Raw genomic sequence first — 16,149 nt, forward strand, 5'->3', positions numbered from 1 at the left:
CGTTGTGGGCTACGTGTTTGGCCATTGGCACCGACAAGATGGAGAGATCCCCATACGTATCCTACTTGTTACAACCTGTCGGTATCACTATATTTTAACAGTGGTTTCTTTTCTCCACTCAGCTGATCTACGATCTTAGTAGAAAGGGAAGAAAACCAGGCACGGCTTCTTTGAGCTGCACAGAAGGTAGCCAACCGCGAAAGCAAACCTGGATTCCTTCCAGAAAAAAAACACACAACGTCAGCTGTAGATCAATAAAGACTACCAGCGGAGGCTGCCAATGGTGACAATAGGAAATCTGAGAGCCCTGGATCCTGGAGAGGATGGGAAGAATGATCTGGCTGAAACAAGATCTGGGCTTCTCCATAGGCAGTTTAAGGTGAATATATATCCAAAGGGAAAGGTGGTTAAACATTCTACAAGTCATGGTAGGATGACTTAAAAGCCACAAAAGCCCTGAACATTACTGAATCAGCACAGGAGTTACAGGTAGTTCTCACAACCAGGATGGATAAAAATCGATGATTTTAAAAAACAACAACGGATTTTTAAAAATTTCAATCGGATTTTTTAAAATTTCAATCAGATTTTTTTGATTTTTATCTATTTTTTTAATAAAATGCTTTTGGAGTAAAAACCTATCTAAAGATAGTTTTCTATTTAAGATACATTAATAATTGAGTTTATTCAGCATGAAATGGAGCTTAGTTATGTAGCATGAGGCTGTGTATTCTGCCGTATTGGGACTGTCGGTGAGTCAACAGCGGGTCAGAGGAGGAGCCGCCGCGGGACAGAGATGACAGTTGCTCTTTAAAAATTATGATTTAAATTGAGCTGATTTAAATCAAGCCTTTTTACTAGTGATTTAAATCATGATTTAAATGGTGATTTAAATCAACTTGATTTAAATCAAATCCACCCCGCTTACAACAGTAATTTGGAAAAAAATGACATGACTCCTTTTCACACTTAGGATTGTTGCGGCATCCACATGGTCGCATGATGAAAATTCAGACTTGGCAACTGACATGTATTTACGATGGCTGCAGTGTCTCAAGGTCATGAGATCCCATTAATAAGGAGAAATTCTTGGGACAGTAATCTGCCACATAATATTTCAAAATAAAACAAAAACAAAGCAAAAGAAGGAATTGATGTAATAGCAATAACACTTAGACTTATATACCGCTTTCCAGTGCTTTACAGCCCTCTCTAAGCGGTTTACAGAGTCAGCATATGGCCCCCAACAATCTGGGTCCTCATTTTACCCACCTCGGAAGGATGGAAGGCTGAGTCAACCTTGAGCCTGGTGAAATCTGAACTGCCAAATTGCAGGCAGCCGGCAGTCAGCAAAAATAGCCTGCAGTACTGCATTTAACCACTGCGCCACTGAGGCTCTTGAATCAAGTACACAACCAGTGATGCCGAGGGAACATAACCTAGATTAGTAGTTGTGAACCTGTGGCACACAGAGCCCTCTTTGTGGGCAAGCGTGCCATCGCTGCAGGTCTGTTTCGGGTTTCTGCTGCGCATGTGTGCACGCCTCTCGCCGGTCAGCTGATTTTCGGGTCTCTGCCATGCATTCATGGGATGCGCATGCGTCCACACCTTGCAGTTTGGTCTGCGCACGCACATTGGGCACTTGGTGCCTAAAAGGTTCGCCATCACTGACCTAGGTAGCAATATCCAATCATCAAAGGCGTACTATCTAGCCCAGAACTGATTCAACAGAACTTGGCTACCAAAACACCATTTTAGGATTGAAAGAACTATGAGCCAATCACTTGGGAACTAAGGAAGGTTTCTTCAACAAAGGCTGAATAAGAGAACCTTGAAGGGCACCAGTGATTAAAGGACAGTTCCTCAGCTGATAACACAGAACAGGAATAAATATCAGAAAGTAAAAAAATAGAAGGATGAGCAGAGGATGGAATTTGAAGGATGGAATTCCATATTGTTGAACCTTTTATCTGAAAAAGGGATAAATTCAAATGTAGAGGATGTTGTAGTCCATCAGCAGCCTACAGAGATGGCAACCGAGTCAGACAGCGATGAGGCTGAGATGAGGCCAGGGCCATCGGGAAGTGTGGTGCGGACTCCAGAGCCTCCAGAGCCTGATAATAGTAAGGTAGAGGAACAGGAGGAACCTGTTCCTAATGCACGAATGAGAAGAGCTGCCAGAAGGCAAGAGCAGTTCAAGCAGAGAGGACAACTCGGGAACAGGGCCAAGAGATGATTGGCCCCTCCCATAAGGCTTAAAACAGACCAGCACCGGCGTTTGAGCTTTGCCGGAAAATGACGTTGTAGTTGCGTCTTCTGCCCTGTCTTCTGCTCCGTCTACGTCTTTGTTTTTGTGGCGTCTGGATGTTTCCCAGGAAGGGCCTTTGGCAGTTTGCCTAATTGGACCAAGGTTTGCGAGAGAACTGAGGAATTTGTGTTGGGAGGCATTTGTTTTACTTTTGAGTTGAACGATGCTGGGAATGAAGTAATTCCCAGCTGTTCAATAAAGTTTGTTTGTTTTTCCACGGACTAAGTTTATTACTACCTACTTGGGCCTGGGTCACAACAGTGGGAGACATAGAGAAGATAAATGATGGCTAGCGGAAGCAAAAGAAGAAACAATACTCATCATTTGTAATAGGACAGCTTACATAGGATAACAATAGCAATAGCACGACGTAGTGGGACCAAGAAGGACCTTCTCCATGGTGGCTCCCTCCCTGTGGAACATCAGCCCTGCAGAGATAAGATTGGCCCCCACTATGACACTCTTTACAAGGCCCTGAAGATGTAGTTTTGCTATTGGGTCTGGCGACTCCAAGAATGATATGGAGCCCATCAAGGGGCTCGTTTGATTGCTGTCACCATCCAACGAGCCAGGGGGTGAGGGCAGTTGCTTTTCTATTGTCCTCATATTGGGCTTCTATCCTTGTAAGCCAACGGGAATCACTGCGAGTAAGTTGGGTGGCCATAAACATTTTTTAAAAAAATAAATAAACTACTTAAGAGGGGGAAAGCCCTGCTCGTTTGGCTTTTCAGCTTTCAATGTTCCTGGGTTTGTCTCTTCTTGCTCCTTAGATTGACAGGTGAGCTAGTTTCCATGAGATATGGTGGAGAAAATTGACGTCTGGCCCCGTTTAGCTTAAGGTTAAAAAGTAAAGTCAACTTGACTTTGGCTGACAAGTCCATGCAGGATTTTTTTTTTGGCAACAACAGGGAAGTAATTTCCATTGCCTTCTTGGGGGAATTTTTAAAAAAATTTCCCAGTCTATCTCACAGCGCTGGTGATGTCCCATCCAAGTATCAAACTGGCTGGATTCCACTAAGCTTTCAGGGTTAGACGAGGTTACAGAAGAGTTAGCCTAAAGAGGGTTGGCCAACAGTCACTCAGCTCTCAAATTGGCATTGTTTAGGAAAGTGAAGTGGAATCTTTTATCCTTAGAAGAATAAGGCAGAAGAAAGAATATCCATTTTCCACAGTGAACTGTGGGAATCAACTCTCTGCAAAGTTTTCTAAATGTATTGGGCAATTAGAATTTGAAGACCTGGAGCAGGGGTCCCCAACCTTGTTAACTTTAAGCCGGGTGGACTTCAACTCCCAGAATTCCCCAGCCAGCTTTGCTGGCTGGGGTATTCTGGGAGTTGAAGTCCTCCAGGATTAAAGTTGCCATGGTTGGAGATCCCTGATCTGGAGAACACCCCTCTTCCAAGAGGAGGGTGCTTCTCTGTATGCATTCAAGCGACTTCTTTTTTGATTTATTTTATTCCACCTTATTTTTAAAAAATAAATAAATCTAATTTATTAAATTATTTATTAAATGAATAATTCAAGGCGGCAAACATATCCAATACTCCTTCCTCCTTCTATTTTTCTTTGTCCCTTCTAGGTACTTTTTCAACTTGGTTCATTTTGGATTTCTGGACCTTCTTAGTCAGGGGTTTCCATCCTGAGTAACTTTAAGGCTTATGGACTTCATGCCGGCTGGGGAATTCTGGGAGTTGAAGTCCACAGATTTTAACAACTTATAAAGGCTGGACACTCCCTGTTTCTCAGTACTTTGCAAGAAGATCCAATCCATTTGGAGAGGAATTAGAACAAATTAAATTGTTTTAAAAATTAAATTGTTTTAATTAAATTAAACTGTCCCTGTGGATGGGCTCTAGCACTAATCCAAAAGCTTGTAAGACTAAACCTCTGGTCCAGTCCAGATTGGATCCTGCAACATTATCCTGGGACATATATATATATATATATATATATTTTCTGAGGTTTTCGCGGGTGTTTGTATGTAGGTCTTTGGTTATTTGGGTTTTCTCCCGCGTAAAATTGGAAGTGTCTTGGCGACGTTTCGACGAAGTCTCATTCGTCACCTTCAGGCTTCAGCTTCGTGCTTCTGGGAGCACGAAGCTGAAGGCTGAAGATGACAAATGAGACTTCGTCAAACGCCGCCAAGACACTTCCAATTTTACGATATATATATATATATATATATTTGTTTACATTTATATCCTGCCCTTCTCCAAAGACTCAGGGCGGCTTACAGTGTATAAGGCAATAGTCTCATTCTATTTGTATATTTTTACAAAGTCAACTTATTGCCCCCCCAACAATCTGGGTCCTCATTTTACCTACCTTATAAAGGATGGAAGGCTGAGTCAACCTTGGGCCGGGCTTGAACCTGCAGTAATTGCAGGCTGCTGTGTTCTAATAACAGGCTTCTAACAGCCTGAGCTATCGCGGCCCATATTTGCCTTCATTCGTGAGAATTTAAAACAAGAAGGCTGCCTGTCACACTTGGTTGGAGATAGCAAAACGTCACGCAGGGTAAGAATTTTTTCCAGAAGATGGAAGGAAAGAGAAATGGAGGGAGGGAGGGAGAGAGGAAAGTGGAGTGGAGTCGGGTGGAGGAGAGGAGAGAAAGGCCGAGGGAAGAGAAGGAAGGAAGGAGATGGAAGAAGAGGGAAGGAGAGAGGGGAAAGGAGAGAGGGAAGTGGATGGGAGGAGAGGAGTAGGAGAAAGGGAAGGAGAGGGAAGTGGAGCAGAGGTGAAATCCAGCAGGTTCTGACAAGTTCTGGAGAACTGGTAGCAGAAATTTTGAGTAGTTCGGAGAACCGGCAAATATCACCTCTGGCTGGCTCCAGAGCAGAGTGGGAATGGAGATTTTGCAATATCCTTCCCCTAGGAGTGGGGAGAGAATGGGGATTTTGCAGTATCCTTACCCTAGGAGTGGGGAGGGAATGGGGATTTTGCAGTATCCTTCCCCTGGAGTGGGGAGGGAATAGAGATTTTGCAGTATCCTTCCCCTGCCATGCCCACCAAGTCACACCACGCCCACCAAGCCATGCCCACAGAACTGGCAGTAAAAAAAAAATGGATTTCATCACTGAAGTGGAGAAGACGAGAGGGGAGAGGAGAAGAGGAAAAGGGAGGAGAGGGAAGTAGAGAGGGGAGAGGAGAAGGAGAGAGGGATGGAGAGGGAAATGGAGGGGAGGAGAGGGGAGAGGAGGAGAGGAAAAGGGAGGAGAGGGAAGTAGAGAGGGGAGAGGAGAAGGAGAGAGGGATGGAGAGGGAAGTGGAGGGGAGGAGAGGAGAGAGGAGGAGAGGAAAAGGGAGGAGAGGGAAGTAGAGAGGGGAGAGGAGAAGGAGAGAGGGAAGGAGAGGGAAGTGGAGGGGAGGAGAGGGGAGAGGAGGAGAGGAAAAGGGAGGAGAGGGAAGTAGAGAGGGGAGAGAAGAGGGAAGTGGAGGGGAGGAGAGGAGAAGGAAAGAGGGAAGCAGGGGAGAAGGAGAGGGAGGGAAGAAGGAAAGACGGAATGAGATGGACTGTTGCTGTAAAACTGAAAATGTGATGTACTACAAAGGAAAATGTACAATAATTAAAAAAAAAAAAGATCCCCCCCCAAAAAATGTATTATTGTCCCCCACCCCTCAAATCCTCTGGGAAAGAAAAGCTCTAGCAGATACCTTTGTTTAGCAATAAGCAAGAAAAAAAAACCACATAATCCCTGCAGGGTCCTTAATTATGGGAGTGGAAGTCCAATGCCTCTGTTAGAGGCGCCTGGTAGCGAAAGCTGTCCTATAAATTTCTAGCTTCCACAGGTAAATAGTAAATTGTCCCTGACAAGAGAAGAAAAAAGTCTCAACAACCAAGACAAGCCTGAATGTTAAAGAGGTCAGGCAGAGGACATTCCACATCCTAAGCAATCCTATCTGAATTGATACTGGCACCACAAAGTGGCACAACTCCTTCCGAATGAAGCCGGATACAAGGAGAAGGCAATCGTTGATACTTTGTCTAATGACAAGGCTGCTTGGATTTGTTCCAGCCAGTACCAATTCGGATAGGATTGTTTGGGATCTACCATAAACAGGTCATTGGAAGGGTCTGCCGATGTCGTGTCCCACTCCTCCGCTGACGGCCGGGTCAGGGAAATCCGAATCAGGCTTGCCTCTGCAGCTCTGCCCAAAGTCCTAGCAAAGTCCTCAGAGCAGACAGGAGACCAGTAAGTGACTTCAGCAAGATAAGTTCGACTTTGCCTGACTCAGAGGCTGCCAGAAAGCAGATCCTTTATATAGGCCATGGGGTGTGGCTCCATGACTCAGCACTCATTAAGGCCTGCCCCTCCCTTCCTTCTGTTGCCTCCGCCTATCCAATCTTCTGATGCGAGGGTCACTCCAATCAGCTGTTGGTAATAAACCCTCCTCAGGCTCACATGCTGTGGAGGAGGGGGAGGGGTCTAGCTGCTCCGTTTGCCTGGGCATGGAGCCAGGGCTGGGGCCGGGGGATGCTCCCTCCTCTGCAGCCTGCTTGGGCATGGAGCCAGGACTGGGGCCGGGTGGCATACATTCCTCCGTGTTCGGGAGCAGATAAGAAGGCCCCGGCTGCTCTGAGGGCGGGCAAGACACAACAGCCTTGCTATTGTGAGCTAAGAGTTGGGCTGAAGAGATATAGGATTCACATTCACAAATCGGTGTAAATTGAAAGAAAACTGAAAATGGAAAGATATGACGAACAACCTTGTTAAGGACAATGCTGGACAATGAATAGCTATAGAACAAGAGGTCACTGTACAGAGGGACATCTTTAGCTTCCTGTGTTGTATTGTGTGTGTGTGTGTGTGTGTGTATGTGTGTCTTTGTGTACCTTCGAGTGTTGACTCAGATGGGGAGGGGAGCGGGGTGGGGCAGGGGAGACTGATTCAGCAGACTTCATGCCTGAAGTGCCAAGAGGCACTTTGGATAGTGAGATGGGGGAATGTATTAAACTTAAATCATCAAAACCATTAAAAGAAATCATCAAAACTATTAAAAAGCAGAAGCTAGAGTATTTCGGACATGTGATGCGACACCCGGAAAAATACGGCATACTTCACTCCAACAAAAGATTGAAGGCAAACGAGGTCCAGGCAGAAGAAGAACATCATGGCTTCAAAATCTAAGGGACTGGTTTGGACAAAACTTAGCAGCACTTTTTCGTGCGGCTGCTGATAAAAATAGGATCGCCAACATGGTCGCTGATGTCCGATGATGGATATGGCACAAGAAGAAGAATAAACCTAATAAATAAAGTAGGACTAGAACTCACAGTCCCCTGGATTCTAGACACATGCCTCTGAAGAACTTCCACCCTAGCCCTCTTGAAGGATTTCAAGTCACAACTCCAGTAAGGACAAAAATGACATCTCTCCGAAAGTTGTATTTCAGGTTTCAGATATATCTCTGTGCTCTGTTACTAACAGGTTTAGAAAAATCAGAAGCAGTTTGCTACAAAAGGAGTTTGACAAAGACTTTAGGAACTAGACAACTCACATTCGATTTCTGAGAAGCAGGAGGAAAATGGAATAGACAACTGATAAACCTTCAATCCCTATTATCCATTTGTATAAATTATTCTGCTTGTCCCAGGAAGAGTTAGCAAACAAACCTAATCCACTAGCCCTGAATGTCTTAACCAGCCATCTGCTTGCACATCTTCAAAGATAATGCACATTGCTATAGCGCTAAAGACATAGCATTGTTTCTTTCTAGAGCTAAATTCAACATCTGAAGGAATCTTTCGTTCTTCTAATGCTTGGGTCTCCAAATTTGGGAACTTTAAGACTTGTGTGAACTTCAACTTCCAGAATGGCTGGCTGAGGAATTCTGGGAATTGAAGTCCTCAAGACTTAAAAGTTGCCAAGTTTGGAGACCCCTGTTCTAACGCACAGATAGATTTATCCTATAAAGCCTTTCCTGTCTATTTGTATTAAAGTGCTCATGCACATTGCTGTGTAGACCTTAAATAGCTGGAGGATAGAAAGTTAAGGAAGTCTGCCTTAGAATTCAGAACAACACAAGTTGTTCATATGGCTATCAATTATAATTCTCCTACCCTGTTTCCCCGAAAATAAGACATCCCCTGATAATAAGCCCAACTGGGCTTTTGAGTGCAGGCACTAAAATAAGCCTCCCCCTGAAAATAAACCCTCCCCAAAAATATTTAAATGCAGAGCTGGAAATCAGGTAAGACGGCAAGAGAAGCCCCATCTTGCTCGACGCGCCCCAAAATAATAAGACGGCCCCGAAAATAAGGCAAAGTGCTTATTTTGGGGTTCAAAAAAATATAAGACAATAAAATATAAGAATTTCACATATTCAGGATCCTCCTTCTTTCCCTTGGATGTAAGTGGAAAGAAGCAAGCCAGGTTCTGACCAGAATAATAACTGTAACTTTAAACTAAAGTTTTCCATTCAAGATGCCTTTATGTATAAGATTTATTTGTACCTTCTTTTCAATGGACAGAGATTGGGTGAGTGGGGTGGAGAATGGAAGAGAGAAGGAAATGACACCAAACACTGCCTAAAAATGATGGTAAGGTCTCAAACTCTGCTCCCACCCACCCAATTCTGAACCTCCAAAACCAGAGATGGGATAGACTTCATATTCATAAAGCAAACTTCCTTCTATAACTGCTGGCGTTTTCTTAATTATTGCAGATCCAGATGAAAGGAAGATGTATGAGACAGAGGTATGTGGAAAGTCACTGAAAAGTTACACAATAGCAGCACTATTTTTGCAAGCAGTACAAAGATCATTATGTGTTTTGATCAACATCAGATGCAGCACAGGCTCAAGCTGCAGGCTCAAACTGAACAGGGCAATCATATTTGCACTAAAAAGAATTATTCTTTCCCTTCCCCGAGGAAAATAAGATTTCCTTTCTCTGGACACTGCTCCTAACAGCACACAGAAAACATTTATTAGCAGGACAAGACAAACCAAACCAAACCAGCAGAAAACCAACTAAAATAAAAAGCAAAATATCTACTGTTAACTGTTTTGGCCTGGATGGGTTAAAAATTATGTACCAGCAAAATACCAGGTAGGTATTTTGTTGCTTAGTTTATTATACTTAACTTGTTTAGGGGCCTCCTGCATTATGCAAACCACAAATATGGTTTAATTCAGAAACCAGGTTGGATGAGTGCTGCCAGAGGATTCTATGACCTGGTCAAGACCAGCCATCTACGGATGTGAGGATTGCAACCAATGCCCCAAATAGCACATTTCTGAATAATCACTTGGCCCAGAGTCGATGTGCTCAGCGAATCTTTTATGTTTACCTTCTTCATAGCATCTCTGCCAATTTGAGGCTTATTCACAGATTCCCAGTAAAAACCATGAAACAAGTTGTATCTTTGAAGAGTTGGGCTCGAAATGGTGACTTCACGAACATATTCAGAGTTTAATTGGCAACAAAACTGCTTGCTTTTGATTTCTTCCAGGATATTTTTTTCCCGAATTTCTCAATCCACTCTAGAAGCTTGATCTACTCTACAGATTGATGTACAATTTGCTTTGCAGACTTTCTCATCCAAGCAGTCTCAACCTGCTCAGCTTTTGAAGATCAGTCAAAGCTCATCAATTGGCTTAATCAATGTGGCGCAGCCTAAAGATCATCACTCACACACACACACACAAATCTGTGATGGGAGGGGGGGTTAAGAAGGAATTTCATGTGGAGATGGATTTTTCTCAAACTTTTCAAAGTGCCCTCATTTTTTTGAGCTTGGGCCTAAAACCTGCTATTCACATATTCACAAGAAGCAAAAATCAAACTGGCTAACTTGCCTCATTAGCCCCCAAGCAAGCAGAATGTTGAGATCCCCCAGGCAACAAGTTCATTTTGTACACAAACACAACCTCCTTCAGTCTTTGACCAAACTGGGATGCTGAAAATGCACCCCAGATTTGCTTCTCTTAAGGCTCAAAGGGACCCAGCAGAACACAAATGTGTTGTCGAAAAGTTCCACAGAGCTCTGACACGCTTCTGCAAGGTTTGAGTGTGAAAACCAAGGGGGGAAAAAAGGTGTGGGAGGGAAAGGGGTTAATTTGACATAACTTCTCTGGATAGCACAGCAAAACCCCCAAAGGAGAAGGTTTTGGGGGATAAGGAAAGGCAACCAATATGTAATTCCTGAAAAAAAAAACAGAAGCAAAGCTGCACACCACTCCCTTCCGCCTCAGTCCCAACCATCTTCTAAAATCCAGAAAATGCAAACCCAATACACACAAATTCCCAATTAAAATTTCCAATTAAAATTCCCAATTAAAATAGCAGTCACTGGTGGTCTGCGAGAAAATTCTGGCGGTCCGCAGAAAATTTATCTGCATGTTTTATATTGCACTAAATCCTATTTATCTTCTTTAAAAATTCATACTAGTGGTCCACGGGATTTAAAATTATGAATTTAATGGTCCCTGAGGTCAAAAAGGTTGGCAGCCCCTGCTTTAATACTGAATGGGGAGGGCTGGTGAGGGGTCACCAAAGGACATTGGCAAGCTGGCTTACAATCTCTGGAGCTAATGTTGTTTTTTTGCACTTCTGGTGGAGGGCATCAGGTGGAGGCTTGCCCTCACTTTCCTTCTCTTTAAGGGACTAAGGAGAAGACCTCTGGGTCAAGCGAAACTATTTGGGGTGACTTTCCTCTCCTTGATCTTGCTTCCAGGATAAAGCTTCCGGCTGCATACCAGGGCAGCCTCTTTGCACGGCTCCCTTGAGAGAGGGCACACACACACACCCGTTCATGCTGCACAGACAGACAGACAGAAAGTTTGCTCAGCTTAATAAAAACCCAAAGGTCCCTGGAGCAACCGCATACAGACGTGATCTCTCTCCGGCTCACTCGCCTTGTCTTTTATATTACCTTACGCCACCTTGCCCCAAGCCGCTTCCGTTGGGATGGTGGCAATTGGCAACTCCAATCGGGCCCCATCCTAAAGAGGCGATGGGTGCTGTAGTCCCAAGGCACCAGAGCAGGGGGGAAAAGTTGCAAAAGACAAAGAGATGCGGGGCCAGGATTCTAACGTGTGTCCCCTCCCCCATACCCCATTCCTTTGCGGCTGGCCACAAAACAAGGCATTCAGAAGAGGGGGCGGGGGGGGGGGCAGGAAAGAAAGAAAGAAGGGGGCTCGGCGGCTAAGACACTGAACTTGTCGCTCAGGAAAGTCAGCGGTTCGAATCCCTGGTACAGGTCTGCGTGAGCAAGGGGTTGGACTAGATGACCTCCAAGGTCCCTTCCAGCTCTGTTACTGTTAAAAAACTTGTTTTCCCCAATCCAGAAGGCAGAGCAGGGAGGGAAGGGAGGAGGGAGGGCTTAATCCAGCCGACCGGCTGGTTTAAGAAAGCGGCATTAATTGCAGACCCATCCAAAACAGTGCAAAAAAAGGAAGACCCGGGAACGTGGGAGAGAAAGAAAGACCCTCACCTTTGCCTCTGCACCTCCAAAGGCAGCCCTCCTCCTCCTCCTCCTGCTGCTCCTCCTGCAACAGGGGCGCCCTGGGTGGGGCTCAGCAATCCGGGGGGCGCGATGCCCGTCTTGGGGGCCCCCACCAAGACCCCCGCCAGGGCGGCCGGGCTGATGGCGGCGGCGGGCACCGGGCAAAGCGGGCTTCCCAGCAGCAGCTGGGGCAGGAGGGCAGCGGCCGCGCCCAGCCCGCGGGAAGGGTCCAGCTCAGCCGCGGAAGGCAGCAGGAAGCCCGGCGGGGGCCCGTGAATGCCCGCGGGGAGCAGCAAGCGGGGCGCGGGCTCCGCCGAAGCCGCCCCTCCTGCCTCTTCCTCCGGGGGCGGCGGCGGTGGAGGAGGAGGAGGCGGCGGCGGCTGCTGCTGAGTCTCTCCCGGGGCCGGCGAAACGGGCTGCTGCTGCTGCCCCTGCGAAGGCTTGCCGGGCGCCGGGCAAGACAACGGCGGCGGCCGCCCGTCCAGGGAGATGTTGTTAAGGAAGAAGAGGGCGGCCTGCCCCCGCCGCGCGTCGCCGCCCCGCTTGCGGGCCCCGGCCGGCGCTGCCTCCGGAGGCTCCTCTTGGGACGGCCGGCTCGTCGGGGAGCCGCACGCAGCCGCAGCCATTCTCCCTAGCCGCGGCAGCCTTGCCCCGCAGCCGCCCCTCGCAGCGGCGGGGAAGCCGTCGGCCCGCCGGCCGCCCGCCCCCAGCTCGGGCGGGTGGAGCAGACTCGCGCGCTTCCCCACTTTGGCCCGCCTCGGCCCGGCGAAGCGCCTGGCCAGCCATTGGCCGCGTCGCGTCGGTATGTAAATACGGAGGCCCTTCGCCGCCTCTCATTGGCGCGCCGACCGTCCTATTGTCAACGCCGCTCTATTTTTCTCCTCCTCCTTCTCCTCCTCCTCTGCCCACCCCCTCCACCCTGAACCTTTTTTTTTTCCTTCTTCCTTTCTGTTTCACGCGTCTTCGCGGGGTCCTAAAGGCCGACGGGTTCAAAGGCCGCGGACGTTTTCAAAGGGAAAAAAACAAAGACAACCACCCACCACCACCAAGAAAGTTCAGGCGGCAATTGGACTTTCTTGGTTGTTTTTTTTTTTTTTGGGGAGACGTTTTGCTCCTCATCCAAGAAGCTTCTTTAGTTCTGATGGACTTTGTTTTTCCTTGAAGACGTTTCGCTCCTCATCCAAGAAGCTTCTTTAGTTCTGATGAATAGAATAGAATAGAATTTTTTATTGGCCAAGTGTGATTGGACACACAAGGAATTTGTCTTGGTGCATTTGCTCTCAGTGTACATAAAAGAAAAGATACCTTCATCAAGGTACAACATTTACAGCACAGTTGATGGTCAATATATCAATATAAATCATAAGGATTGCCAGCAACAAAGTTACAGTCATACAGTCATAAGTGGAAAGAGATTGGTGATGGGAACTATGAGAAGATTAATAGTAGTGCAGATTCAGTAAATAGTTTGACAGTGTTGAGGGAATTATTTGTTTAGCAGAGTGATGGCTTTCGGGAAAAAACCGTTCTTGTGTCTAGTTGTTCTGGTGTGCAGTGCCTGATGGACTTTGTTTTCTGATGGACTTTGTTTTTCCTTGAAGATGTTTTGCTCCTCATCCAAGAAGCTTCTTCAGCGCTGACAGGATAGTGGGGAATGCAAGGATTTATATTCCTTGCAGACAGCTGGTTATTTCCATCCTTTTAGAGCAGGGGTCTCCAACCTTGACAACTTTAAGACTTGTGGACTTCAACTTCAACTCCCAGAATACCTCAGCCAGCTTTGCTTTGATTCTGGGAGTTGAAGTTGAAGTCCACAAGTCTTAAAGTTGTCAAGGGTGGGGGCCCCTGTTTTAGAGGGTGGTTGATCTCTAAACCTTCAAGTGCTTCAACAACCCTCTTAAAGCAGGGGTCTCCAACCTTGGTCCCTTTAATTATTGAGGAATTATTGAGTCTGTCATTTGCACCTCTATAACTGTCTGGTTCGGTTCTGCAACCCAACAAGAAAAACACAGACTTCAGAGGATAATTAGAACTGCAGAAAAAATAATTGCTACCAACTTGCCTTCCATTGAGGACCTGTATACTGCACGAATCAAGAAGAGGGCCGTGAAAATATTTACAGACCCCTCGCATCCTGGACATAAACTGTTTCAACTCCTACCCTCAAAACGACGCTATAGAGCACTGCACATCAGAACAACTAGACACAAGAACAGTTTTTTCCCGAAGGCCATCACTCTGCTAAACAAATAATTCCCTCAACACTCTCAGACTATTTACTGAATCTGCACTACTATTAATCGTTTCATAGTTCCCATCGCCAATCTCTTTCCACTTATGACTGTATGACTATAACTTGTTGCTGGCAATCCTTATGATTTATATTGATATATTGATCATCAATTGTGTTGTAAATGTTGTACCTTGATGAACGTGTCTTTTCTTTTATGTACACTGAGAGCATATGCACCAAGACAAATTCCTTGTGTGTCCAATCACACTTGGCCAATAAAAATTCTATTCTATTCTATTTAAGACTTGTGGACTTCAACTCCCAGAGTCAAAGCTGGCTGAGGGACTCTGGGAGTTGAAGTTCACAAGTCTTAAAGGGACCAAGGTTGGAGACCCCTGCTCTTAAAGGATGCAAATGACCAGCTGGGACTCTGGGAGTTGAAGTCCACAAGTCTTAAAGGGACCAAGATTGGAGACCCCTGCTTTAAGAGGGTTGTTGAAGCACTTGAAGGTTTAGAGAACCACCCTCTAAAACAGGGGTCTCCAACCTTGACAACTTTAAGACTTGTGGACTTCAACTTCAACTCCCAGAATCAAAGCAAAGCTGGCTGAGGTATTCTGGGAGTTGAAGTCCACAAGTCTTAAAGGGACCAAGGTTGGAGACCCCTGCTCTTAAAGGATGCAAATGACCAGCTGTCTGCAAGGAGTATAAATCCTTCCATTCCCCACCATCCAGTCAGAGCTGAAGAAGCTTCTTGGATGAGAAGTGAAACGTCTTCAAAGAAAAAAAAAAGTCCAGTTGTCTGCTGAAAAAGCACCTTTGGGACAACCACGACCTGGATGGTTGAGAATCTCTATAGACATTTGGTCGGGAAATCAGCGTTTAGAGCAGTATTTCTCAAATTTGGGGGTTGCTGGTATGTCTGCCTAGTGTTAAGTTCGGGAAGTAACGAGGCTGGAGACCAGGGTAATGACAACAGCTCTTTAATATATGGTGAACCCAGCAGCCTGGCTGGGGAAAAACATCTCTTTATATACTGTTTAACCGGCGGCTACAACCAATCAGCAACGTGCTTGTTTCCCGCCAAAATATTTAAAGATACATAACACTCCTCCCCTCCCAGAAAACACTTTACCTCTATTTACATATTATTTACATGTTATTTTTCGACGTAGTCACGCAAATAACCTGGGCGTCTCCTGATTCTTTCGGACCTGCGCGGTTCAGTCCTTGGTGGTGTTTTGAGCTGGTCGGAGGGGCTGTTTGCTCCTCCCAGCTCTTTCTCTAGGCCATCCGGCCCTGGATTACTTGCAGACTCTTTTTCTTGGCCATCCGGCCTTGGATTACTTTCAGAGTTTTCCCTGCAGTTTCCATCGGGAACCTGATGGCGTCGCTGGACCTCTGGGACCTCAGCTAAGTCTTGCGCCTCCCCCGGGTTATGGTCAGCTGTGGGTTCAAATAATGAGTGGTCATGATCTGTCTCATTTAGCTCGGGTTGTTCAGCTATTCGTTTCCTTATCTGGTCTATGTGGCGCCTCCATACTCGGTTGTCTTTTAACTCAACTAAGTATGATTTTGGACCAGTTGCTTTTATGATTTGCCCTGCTAGCCAACTTGGGCCGTCCCCATAGTTGCGGGCCCACACTCGGTCGCCTATGCCCATTTCTCTCGTTTTTCCTAATTCCCCCTTGTAACCCTCTGGTGTTTAATGGGGATTCAAACGGTCAAGTGGGCACCGGAGCTTCCGTCCCATCAATAATTCGGCTGGGCTTCTGCCTGTAGCAGTGCTTGGGGTTCTATGCTGAACAGCCAGAAAGAAATCTATCTTTGTTTGCCAGTCACCTGGCTTGAGCCTGGACAATGCCTCCTTAGCGCTCCGGACGGAACGCTCTGCAAGGCCATTTGACGCAGGGTGGAAAGGCGCAAAGAGGGCATGTCGGATGCCCTCGTCTGCCAAGTATTCCTCAAACTGGGCTGCCGTGAATTGCGGGCCGTTGTCGGATACCAGCGTGTCGGGCAATCCGTGGGTTGCGAATAGGTGGCGCAGGGCTGCAATTACTGCCTCGGCTGTCATGGATTTCATGAGTATGATCTCCAACCATTTAGAGAAAGCGTCAACAACCACTAGGAAAGTTTGGCCGTGGAAAGGGCCAGCAAA

The 16,149-nt window shown here is 46.3% G+C and overlaps 1 protein-coding gene across 1 annotated transcript in view; it reads right to left on the bottom strand.

Annotated features, from left to right (window-relative positions):
- The window catches only part of CABLES2 (Cdk5 and Abl enzyme substrate 2), a 72,299-nt gene extending 59,810 nt beyond the window's left edge, over nt 1-12,489 (bottom strand). The window contains exon 1 of the mRNA XM_058177104.1: nt 11,747-12,489. Within this exon, the coding sequence (XP_058033087.1) occupies nt 11,747-12,384 (638 nt within the window). The 5' untranslated portion in view covers nt 12,385-12,489. The remainder of the gene's footprint in view (nt 1-11,746) is intronic.
- Between the last annotated feature and the right edge of the window lie 3,660 nt (nt 12,490-16,149).

The sequence above is a fragment of the Ahaetulla prasina genome, chromosome 3, assembly GCF_028640845.1.
Source record: "Ahaetulla prasina isolate Xishuangbanna chromosome 3, ASM2864084v1, whole genome shotgun sequence".
Taxonomy (NCBI): Eukaryota; Metazoa; Chordata; class Lepidosauria; order Squamata; family Colubridae; genus Ahaetulla; species Ahaetulla prasina.